This window comes from Rhipicephalus sanguineus, chromosome 3, assembly GCF_013339695.2.
Source record: "Rhipicephalus sanguineus isolate Rsan-2018 chromosome 3, BIME_Rsan_1.4, whole genome shotgun sequence".
Taxonomy (NCBI): domain Eukaryota; kingdom Metazoa; phylum Arthropoda; class Arachnida; order Ixodida; family Ixodidae; genus Rhipicephalus; species Rhipicephalus sanguineus.
In genome coordinates, this window is record NC_051178.1 from 138,041,529 (window position 1) to 138,051,412 (window position 9,884).

At 51.8% G+C, this 9,884-nt stretch overlaps 1 protein-coding gene across 1 annotated transcript; it reads left to right on the forward strand.

Moving 5' to 3' along the window:
- Positions 1-7,008: 7,008 nt before the first annotated feature.
- LOC119387269 (gonadotropin-releasing hormone II receptor) lies at positions 7,009-9,353 on the forward strand. Its single transcript, XM_037654608.2, has 2 exons — positions 7,009-7,872; positions 8,834-9,353. Exons 1-2 carry the CDS (start codon positions 7,078-7,080, stop codon positions 9,233-9,235), a joined length of 1,197 nt encoding a protein of 398 aa, XP_037510536.1. The 5' UTR covers positions 7,009-7,077; the 3' UTR covers positions 9,236-9,353.
- Positions 9,354-9,884: the final 531 nt, after the last annotated feature.

Sequence of the window (9,884 nt, forward strand, 5' to 3'; positions counted from 1 at the left end):
GGCCGCCTCAGGTCACCCATGGCAACCCTACATCGAGCCACGAACCTTCGCAGGAAAAGCCGGTGAGGATGTGGACGCTTGGCTGAGCTTCTACCACGGGCAAGTCGGTTCAATGGTTGGAATGCCACCGGTCAGCTTACCAATGTCGGCCTCTTCCTTAAGGGAACCGCGTCTGTGTGGTATGAAAACCACGAGGAGAGCTTGACAACGTGGCCGAAGTTCGTCGACGAGATTAGGAAGTGCTTCGGAGATCCAGCGGCCAAAAAGAAGCGTGCCGAGCAAACGCTGATGCAACGCGCTCAGGTTCCTGGGGAAACCTGCACAACGTACATTGAGGAAGTGCTCAAGTTGTGCAAGGTCCTAGACCCTCGGATGACCGAAGAGGACAAAGTGGGTCACCTTCTGAAAGGAATTGCAGAGGACGTCTATCACTACCTCATCGCGAAGGAGAATCTAGAGTCCGTGAGTGACGTCATCCTTCACTGCCGCACATTTGAAGCATTGAGAGCTCGGCGCATCACACCGAAGTTCGGCCGCTTGGCCAACGTAACGACTGTCGCCAGCGTTGACGTCGCTCCAGCCCCGTCTGACCTCGCGTCAATTATCCGCCAAGTGGTGCGGGAAGAGCTCGACCGACGTGAAGCGGCGTCTGTTCCATCTCCTCGGGCTCGGGAGCCTCTTCCTTCGTGCGATCCGAGTGTGACGTCCATCAACGCTGCTTCCGTTGATGCATACAACTTCGCACCGCGTCCAATGGTACCAAGCCCTGCAGTGAACGCCCATCTCGGTTACGAGGGCCACGACGGCTTCGTACGCGGCCAATCTGCAGTTTCTCAAACGTGGGACGACCGCGCCATGTATCCTCCCGCTGGCAATTTCAGCATGTCTCGTGAGCGCCCCATTTGCTTCCAATGTGGCGTCCGCGGCCACGTCGCCCGATTTTGTCCCCAGCGACGTCGCATGTCAGCCCCATCAACTGAGCGACCACGCACTTTCTATCGGCGCAACAATCACCCTGGTGACAGAGCCAACTGGCCTCCCGGCCCTGATAGCAGGACGCCCTATCGGCTGAATTACCGCAGCGACTCGCCAGCTTCCGTGCGGATCTTGACGCCACCGCCTGGACGGCAACACAGGTCTCCATCTCCTCTACGACGTCTCACGTCCCCACCGCCGGGAAACTAGGCGGCGCGACCGATGGAGGTGAGGTCGCCGGTCATCTTCAGCCACATTCCCCTATGCCTCCGCCAGTCACCATGCATCACAACAAGATTAGTGTTTTAGTGGACAATGTTGCTACGTCAGCCTTAGTAGACACGGGAGCGAGTGTGTCTGTCATCAGTCTGGATTTCAAAACCAAACTCGGTCGTAAGTAATGTTTCACTGGGACAAGGCTAACACATTTCGTGCTGTAAGTGGACCATTGCTCCGACCCCTTGGTGTGTGCACAGTGAACGTTTATTTCTCCGACAAGTTATATCAAGCCGAATTTGCAGTTCTTGCTCAGTCTACACATGATGTAATTCTTGGCCTCGACTTCTTACAGCAGTGCGGTGCCACGCTTGACTGTGGGACCGGCGAGCTTTTCCTGCCCCCTCTTGCCGACCGACCTTCTACCTGTTCGCGCACCCTCGCCGTCCTTGAAGATGTCGTCCTCCCGGCACATTCCGTATCCAGAGTTCGAGTAGCTGCTGATAGTGTTGACATTGATGCACTTGCTGCTATTGCCGAACCGGTATCTTCGATCATAACGAAGAAAAGTGCGTTCATACCTCGATGCGTCATCTCTTTGGCCCGCGGAACAACCACACTTTGGGTGTCAAATGTATCTGACGAGTCTGTTGTGCTACCCAAGGGTATGAGGCTTGCATCGTTTGAAGTGGATACCAGCATCGATATAGCAGCTTTAAATAATGACACATCGCACGAAGAAGCCCGAGCAACTGATATTAGCCCTGGTGTTCCTCAAGACTCATCACTTTTCCTGAATATGGTTAACAAGTCACTGACCTCCGAGAAGCGTCAAGTGCTGGTCAGTGTCCTCAGGAAGCATGCATCGCTGTTTGATTTCAGCCAGGAAGCTAAGGAAGTGCGCATTCCCAACACACGGGCTCGTCACAGGATCGACACCGGGTTAGCGCATCCAATAAGGCAGAAGCCTTACCGCGTGTCCGCGTCGGAGCGTAAGGTTATCGCTGACCAGGTGGATGACATGCTGGCCAAGGGCGTCATTCAAGATTCTTCTAGCCCTTGGGCTGCACCGGTCATACTTGTGAGAAAGAAAGACGGATCCTGGAGGTTTTGCGTCGACTACCGGCGCCTCAATTCCGTGACGAAAAAGGATGTGTATCCGCTTCCCCGTATCGACGACGTCATTGACTGTCTCCACTCGGCGTCCTACTTTTCATCTGTGGACCTCCGATCGGGCTATTGGCAAATACCGATGCATTCCACTGACAAAGAGAAAACAGCTTTTGTGACACCAGACGGCTTGTTTGAATTCAACGTTATGCCGTTTGGTTTGTGCAACGCGCCCGCGACGTTCGAAAGGTTCATGGACACGGTTCTGCGCGGCCTAAAATGGGAGATTTGTTTATGCTATCTAGATGACGTCGTAATTTTCGGTCGCACTTTTGCAGAACACAACCAGCGACTTGACGTTGTTTTGACGTGCCTCGAACAGGCTGCCCTTACCCTCAACTCAAAGAAATGCCAGTTTGGCCAACGAGAGGCGCTAGTACTCGGACATCTAGTGGACAAGCACGGCGTACGGCCAGACCCACAGAAGGTTGCCGCAGTGAGCAATTTTAAGCAACCGCAGTCGCAACGCGAGTTAAGAAGTTTCTTAGGTCTTTGCTCGTACTTTCGACGTTTTGTGCCCAATTTTGCCGAAACTGCGTACCCTCTGACCTCATTGCTACGCAAGGACACGCCTTTCACCTGGACAACGGATTGCGACTCTTCGTTTCGGCAGCTAAAGTTCCTGCTCTCTTCCGGACCCATACTCCACCATTTTGACCCTTCTGCCACAACGGAAGTGCACACCGACGCAAGTGGAATTGGCCTCGGTGCCGTCCTCATCCAGCGTTTTGGTGACGCCGAGCATGCCATTGCGTACGCCAGCCGTTCGTTGAGCAAGGCCGAACAGAATTACACCGTAACGGAGCAAGAGTGTCTCGCTGTAGTTTTTGCTGTCCAGAAGTTCCGCCCGTATCTCTACGGCCATCACTTCACGATTGTTACCGATCATCATTCGCTATGTTGGTTAGTTGGTCTCCGTGACCCGTCTAGTCGCCTTGCTCGGTGGGCGCTACGCTTGCAGGAATTTGACTTTACGGTCCGTTACAAGAGTGGCCGCCAGCATGCCGACGCCGACTGTCTTTCGCGGCTCCCGCTACCCACAACTGCTTGTGACGCCGACAATTTGATGAATTTCTAGCCGCCATTGACGATACACGTTTTCCCGACCTCGCCACCTTCAGGAAAGAACAACGTGACGACCGGCACTTGGATGCCCTTTTCGACTCAGCTGCTCAGCCGACAAACAACAATGGCTTTGTTATGCAAGATGACCTGCTCTATAAAAAGAATTACGCGGCTGATGGTGCACGCTTACTATTAGTGGTCCCCACAAAGTTGCGACGAGACGTGCTCCGCGCTATGCACGATGACGGGACCGCTGGCCACATGGGTTTCGCCAAAACGTATCACCGCGTTCAAGGTAGATTCTACTGGCCTAGAATGAGAAGGACTATAGAAAAGTATGTGGCCAGTTGTGACAAATGCCAACAATTCAAGCGCCCGAACACTGCCCCGGTCGGACTCCTTCACCCTTTGACACCACCCTCAACACCTTTCGAAATGGTCGGAGTGGATCTTGTCGGCCCTTTCCCGCGCTCATCAAACAACAACCGTTGGGTCATCGTTTGTGTTGACCACCTGACGCGTTATGCGGAGACCGCAGCAATACCAACAGCCACGGCAATCGATGTTTCGAGTTTCCTCCTGTCTACAGTCATACTTCGCCATGGACCACCTCGCATTATTGTGAGTGATCGTGGACGCCAGTTCGTTGCCGACGTGGTCGAAGAACTCTTGCGTCTCTGTGATTGTCGATTTCGCCACGCGACCCTTATCACCCGCAGACAAATGGTCTCGTCGAGCGCACGAACAGAACGCTCACCAATATGATTTCTATGTACGTCAATTCAAGGCATAAGAATTGGGATGACATCCTCCCCTTTATTACGTACGCCTACAACACGGCGAGGCATGAAGCCACTGCCTACAGCCCCTTCTATCTTCTTTACGTTCGACCACCTCGACTCTTCCTTGACACCATTCTGCCATTTCATACTCATGTGGACCTTTCTATTGCCCAGACTCTCTGCCGCGCAGAGGAGGCACGGCGTGTAGCTCAGCTTCGTACGCTGGCATCCCAGGACCGTTCCAAGATCGCCTACGATTCACGGCACAAGGACGTATCTTACGACAAAGGCGACATAGTTTGGCTCTGGACGCCGCTTCGCAAGCGTGGCCTGTGTCAAAAGTTTCTGGCACGTTACACCGGCCCCTTCGTCATCGTCGATCGCCTCAGTGACCTCACGTACTCGATAGCTCGTCTCCTAAACCACGGCTACCGTTCTCGGCAGACGCAACTTGTTCACGTCGCGCGCCTAAAGCGCTGTCGTCCGCGCGACTCCGCGTTCACGTAGCCGTTACTCGCCCGGCGGGCTTCGTCTGTGGAGGGAGGAGTGCTACGCTAATGCGACAGGCAGGACGAAAAGAAGAGGAGGACGAAAAGCGCTGGTCTTGCGAGTGTATCGGTGCCAGGCGGCAGCCATTCAGCCCTTTTGCCCATCAGCCCATCTTCAAATAAACATCTTTCATCATAACAATATATATATATATATATATATATATATATACAACACACACACGACAGGAGGCGACTATTCCACGTTCCCCAAGCAGCAGAGCAAGAAGTCTGTTCTTTTGCACAGGGGCACGAGGTTAGTCACAAAGAGATTTCCCGTTGTGTGCCTGGATCAAACAAGCCTCTCGCTTTTGGCTTTTTTTGCCTGTTAGGGTGTCACTAACCACTCCGACCTCCGGTTTAGTTGCGTGATGGTATGGCGAAGAAGTAAAGAAGTAAAGAAAACGCCGGCGTTATAATAGTTTGCTTACCACTCGCTCTCTTACAAAGCGAAAGCGAGACAGTGGTTACATGGGAGGCTAAGCAAACGCGAAAGCAGACGTCTGCGCAAACACGCACCTAACGCATCTAGTCAGGTTGAGTCGAGTCTGCTAGCACTCGCACACAGATCCGTCACTTCTGGATGATACGCTTATATTAAAGGCGGCGCGGGAGCTCAGAAGTCGACGTATTGCATACATGGCTGTGCATACGCTTTGCTCGGCGGTGCGCGGAGACAAGTGATTTGTACATAAGGCGGCGCCGGTTTTTGCGAAATACCACGCTGCGGAAAGGTGAACACACTCGCCATGAAAGGCGGCGGGGCAGTGTGGGAATCAGTGAATCCAGGCACGCATACTATAGCAAACGACTGTAGAAGACGAAATATTAAGTTAGCGAAGCATATGTGGCATATGCCTTTCATCTTCTTCATCTGGCGCGTCACTGGTCAACCACGTCAGCTTGTGCGTAGGATGTTAGCTGCCGAGAAGAGGCTGGAGCTTGGAGCGTATTTTCCCCCTCTTTTAACTTTTTTTTTTTTGCGCATCCCTGCTGCTGTCGTCTTTCTAACCCCCCTTGCCCTCCGCACGCAAATAGCAAGTCAGCGTGTTATGCACGCTGGCTAAATTCTCTGCCTTTTAATAAAGGGTTATCTATCTATCTATCTATCTATCTATCTATCTATCTATCTATCTATCTATCTATCTATCTATCTATCTATCTATCTATCTATCTATCTATCTATCTATCTATCTATCTATCTATCTATCTATCTATCTATCTATCTATCTCGCGTGATACAGAGACGGGTCGTTCGCAACCACTTAAATAAAGGTGCGGAGTTTTTAACTGTTCTTAGTAGCCCACGCACGTATCCTACTATAAATTAGATAAATGTACATGCCTTGCTCCACTCAAACATTTGAATAGTTCTTGGAGAACTTCGATTTGAATGCTGCTCAATGATCTGACGTGGAAAAGTCAGATCATTGACTGCCAAATGGAAACGGGAGGGAACAGTAACCGCTGCAATGTGGTCGTCGGGGTGCTTTTGCCGCATGTATCGTCGCGGTTCTGAGAAGAGGTCGCTTACCCTTCTTGATCAACCTAAGCGATAGCGTCTTTAATTGAAGGCCAGTTGGAGCAAGCAGTAAAAATTAATATCCGACCACTTGGTCTGGTTGACAGATAGTACTGGTTGTGTTCCCTTCTGCTGGCTTGCTGTGTACAGGTTCGTACAGATTCAAAACTGGCTTGGTTTTGCCGCTGGCGCACTCAACTACTGTTCATTTCATTCAGCAACAGACACTTTACACACATGCGGCACATGACCAGCATGTTAACGAATCCTTGTTTGTGCTTGCAATCACAATATGCAAAGTCAGTTATGAAGCTAACTTCAGTTCTGAGGAGGGCTTTTCCTGCGGGAGTACAAAGAGAAGTGAGAATGTACAAGAAAAAAATTTCTCTGTATTTCCGCTCGTTATGTGTCGCCTCCACTCTCCAATAATCTGAAAGTAAGGCATTCTATTATCACTGTACTTTCGTGTTATTCAGGTTACTCAGGTTAAAATGCGGGCGCCAATAAACTATTCCAGAAAGGTGGCCTAATCACATGTGCTAAAAGCGCGCCTTTGATTGACTTGTATCGGTAGTCTATTTCTTATTATTGCAATTCCATAGTTAGCGAAAAATTTCGTGCTGAAGTAACGTGGTCGAGATGCTGACGAGTCTGCGGCTAAGTGTCGTTCTGCTCGCCTTCTTGCTTCTCGCAGTGCTTCAACTGACATTCAAGTGACAACTGAGTTCAAGACGCCAAAGCCAAGGACGCAGTTGGAGTGGCTGTCCTCATGGTTGGCGACACGTGCAACACCTGAGCAATGCCCGACAGCATCACACAGGCCCCCAGCCATGCCGCCATAGCGGAGGTCCTCGTCAACGCTACAGCGAGCCTCTCATTTCACCAGACCAGCCGAAGCGAAAGCGTCGGCGCCAACCCGGAGTCAGTCCTCGGACCGCAGTACCACAGCCACGTCCGCATCGCGGTCATCGTCATCATGATCGCATTCTCGGTCACGGGCAACAGCGTTGTCTGCTGGCGCCTGCTGCGCAACCACCGCCGGCGTCGCTACCAGAAGGCTCACGTGCTCTTCCTTAACCTCGCCGTGGCCGACCTCCTGGTCACCACAGTGACGATGACTTCTCAGACTGTCTGGGAAGTCATGGGCCGCGTCTGGATCGCCGGAGACGCCTTCTGTCGTGTCTTCAAGGTCCTGCAGACGTTCGCGCTGGCCTCATCCACCTACATGATTGTGAGCATCGCGTTGGACAGGCACTTCGCCATTGTGTATCCTCTCGCCAGATGTCCTGCTCCGTGGCGCCTTGCTGCGGCGGCCTGGATCGCATCCCTGGTCCCGTCACTGCCCAACTTGTACGTGTTCCGGGTGGTCGAAGCCGACACGGGCGTCCGATACTGCGCCTCACTGTTCTACGCGCGTAAGACTGCCTCGACACTGCCTCGCCAACTGTACATGACCTTCGTGTTCCTGGCAGTGTTTGTGCTCCCTCTTGTGCTCCTGGTTGGCCTGTATGGTCGCATCCTCTTGGAAATCTGGAGCCAGAGCTTGGCGTTCAGAAATCGACATCAGACTGCATCATCCTTGCCAAAGGCAAAGGTGAGGCAGTTTCAATGTAAGCGTCTTCCATATGGGTGTAGTACTCTTTTATTCGAAGTAGCTATTAGCTTTTGCGTACATGTAAGCGTTAAATTTTCACCGCATTAATCGTTCACCCAGAAGTCGCAACTCTTTCGGCGTATTACGTAGAAATATGATGACATTCACTGACAGTATATGAAGTCGGAACAGCAATGCCTGACAAAAATACGAGAGGAGGATCGTCTCTGACCATGTCATACCGATGGCGTTTCGCTAGAGTACGTGACAACGTCATAATGCGTCGCAAAACTCGTACAAATGGCAGACTCGGGCACGAAAACGCCCGATACTACTCAGATGCATAATGTCTTCTTCTTTACATGTTTTCTTTCTGACATGAGCCAGAATGTGGCATAAACCGGCCATTTAAACGGCGTCAAAAGGGACTTTAGTCAAAACTGCACTCGAGCGCCATCACTTTGTGAATCGTGTCGTTATGAATTGCTTTTAGAGCGATAGTTCTACTCCTCCTGCTACAAACCCAGAGAACGACTTTAATTGTACATGCGTTTGACCTTGAAGCTCGAACAACGCCCTATTTCCTCCTCTTCCTCCGCGCATTTGCGTTGTCATAACAACGGACGTGCGCATGCAGTGTCGATTTGTTCTCTCCCGTGCACCCTTCTCCGTACCACGGTGACGTCACCTTCCTCCGTCAGTCGGTGAGAGCCGCGAGCCGGCGGGCGCGCGCGCCTCGAGATCTCAACTCCTGCCATGTGACTCCCGCACAAGTGAAATGTGGAGAGTGTACTGATGCTAGAGTGCACTATCTAGTGCACTCTACTGATGCTTACCGCTTAAGGGCGCCGATGCGCGGGACACCGTCGCGGCATGCTTTCCGCGGTAGTTGCTACTCGCTTTTGCTCGACAAGTTTGGTGTAACCGCGTTCAACCAGGGCTCTTTTTTTTTTCTTTGCAGGTGAAGACCGTCAGGTTGACGGCAGCAGTCTTCGCGGCGTTTCTGGTGACCAATGTTCCGTACATGGTCCAGGAGATGGTGCTGGCCTTCGGAGGCGCCAACGTGTCCTTAGACCGGAACATGGTGGCCCTCTTCGGAGTTATCTCGGCCTCAAACAGCGCCATCAACCCGTATATCTTCCTTTGCTTCCAAAAGACACACGCGAAACGCAAGCGTTTCGCGATGGCCTTCCGTAGAGACGTCGTCGCCGAGAGCGAACTCGTGAACGGCCGCTCCAGTTTCGGCGGGACCAAGCACTACCCGACTTCGGTCAGAAATCACTCGACCGTGTTCACTGTGTCCACGAAGGAGACGAATGGAAAGATATCCCCGGACATGCACACCGATTTCAGCGCTTTATGACATCGGAGGGTCGTGTCCTGGCTTTCGCGCACGCCAGCCGTCTTTCGGGCGCTAAGGACCTCGCAAACGAAGGACGAGACTGTTCCCGTACCACTCAACAATCCCCTGTGACCACCTGTGATACACCCATGTGACGCTGTGTGACGCTGTAGAACTGCATTTCTTTTTTTTCTTTTTGTATTCTGTATCGGCTACGTAAAGTCAACGGTATACCCTCCTCATCCTTGTGACGGGTTTCGGCAGAGCATTCAGTGGAATGCGAAGCTATATGAGCTGGAATGTACAAAAAGATAACATGTACAAGCACAAAAAAAAATTAAATTGAGCCACGAGTGTGCATGTTTCCTTGGTGTTCACCAAAACCCTGAGGAGCTCGTGTCCATGTTATCGCGTTTTGTGCCACGCGTTTTGGACGCACGATTGTCCACAGCTTCTGGAACTTAATCATCAATCTTCGTCATTCGAGCGATGCTTACGACGTAAAGATCTTTGTGATGAACTGTTAACACGAAAGTAAAAAAGGCTTAACTTGTAGAATGAATAAATACGAGAAAGTGACCACAATAAGCCGTAAACCATGGGTGGACGCAGGGCCACAGCGCTCGTTGCGACCGCACCACGCCCTCTACGTTCCGCCGCTGGCGTGTGT

Excerpts from the sequence above, each read along its gene's own strand:
- LOC119387269 (XM_037654608.2), top strand. The coding sequence starts at position 7,078 with ATGCCCGACAGCATCACACAGGCCCCCAGCCATGCCGCCATAGCGGAG. Across the intron at positions 7,873-8,833 it reads CATCCTTGCCAAAGGCAAAG|GTGAAGACCGTCAGGTTGAC; the intron begins GTGAGGCAGTTT and ends TTTTCTTTGCAG.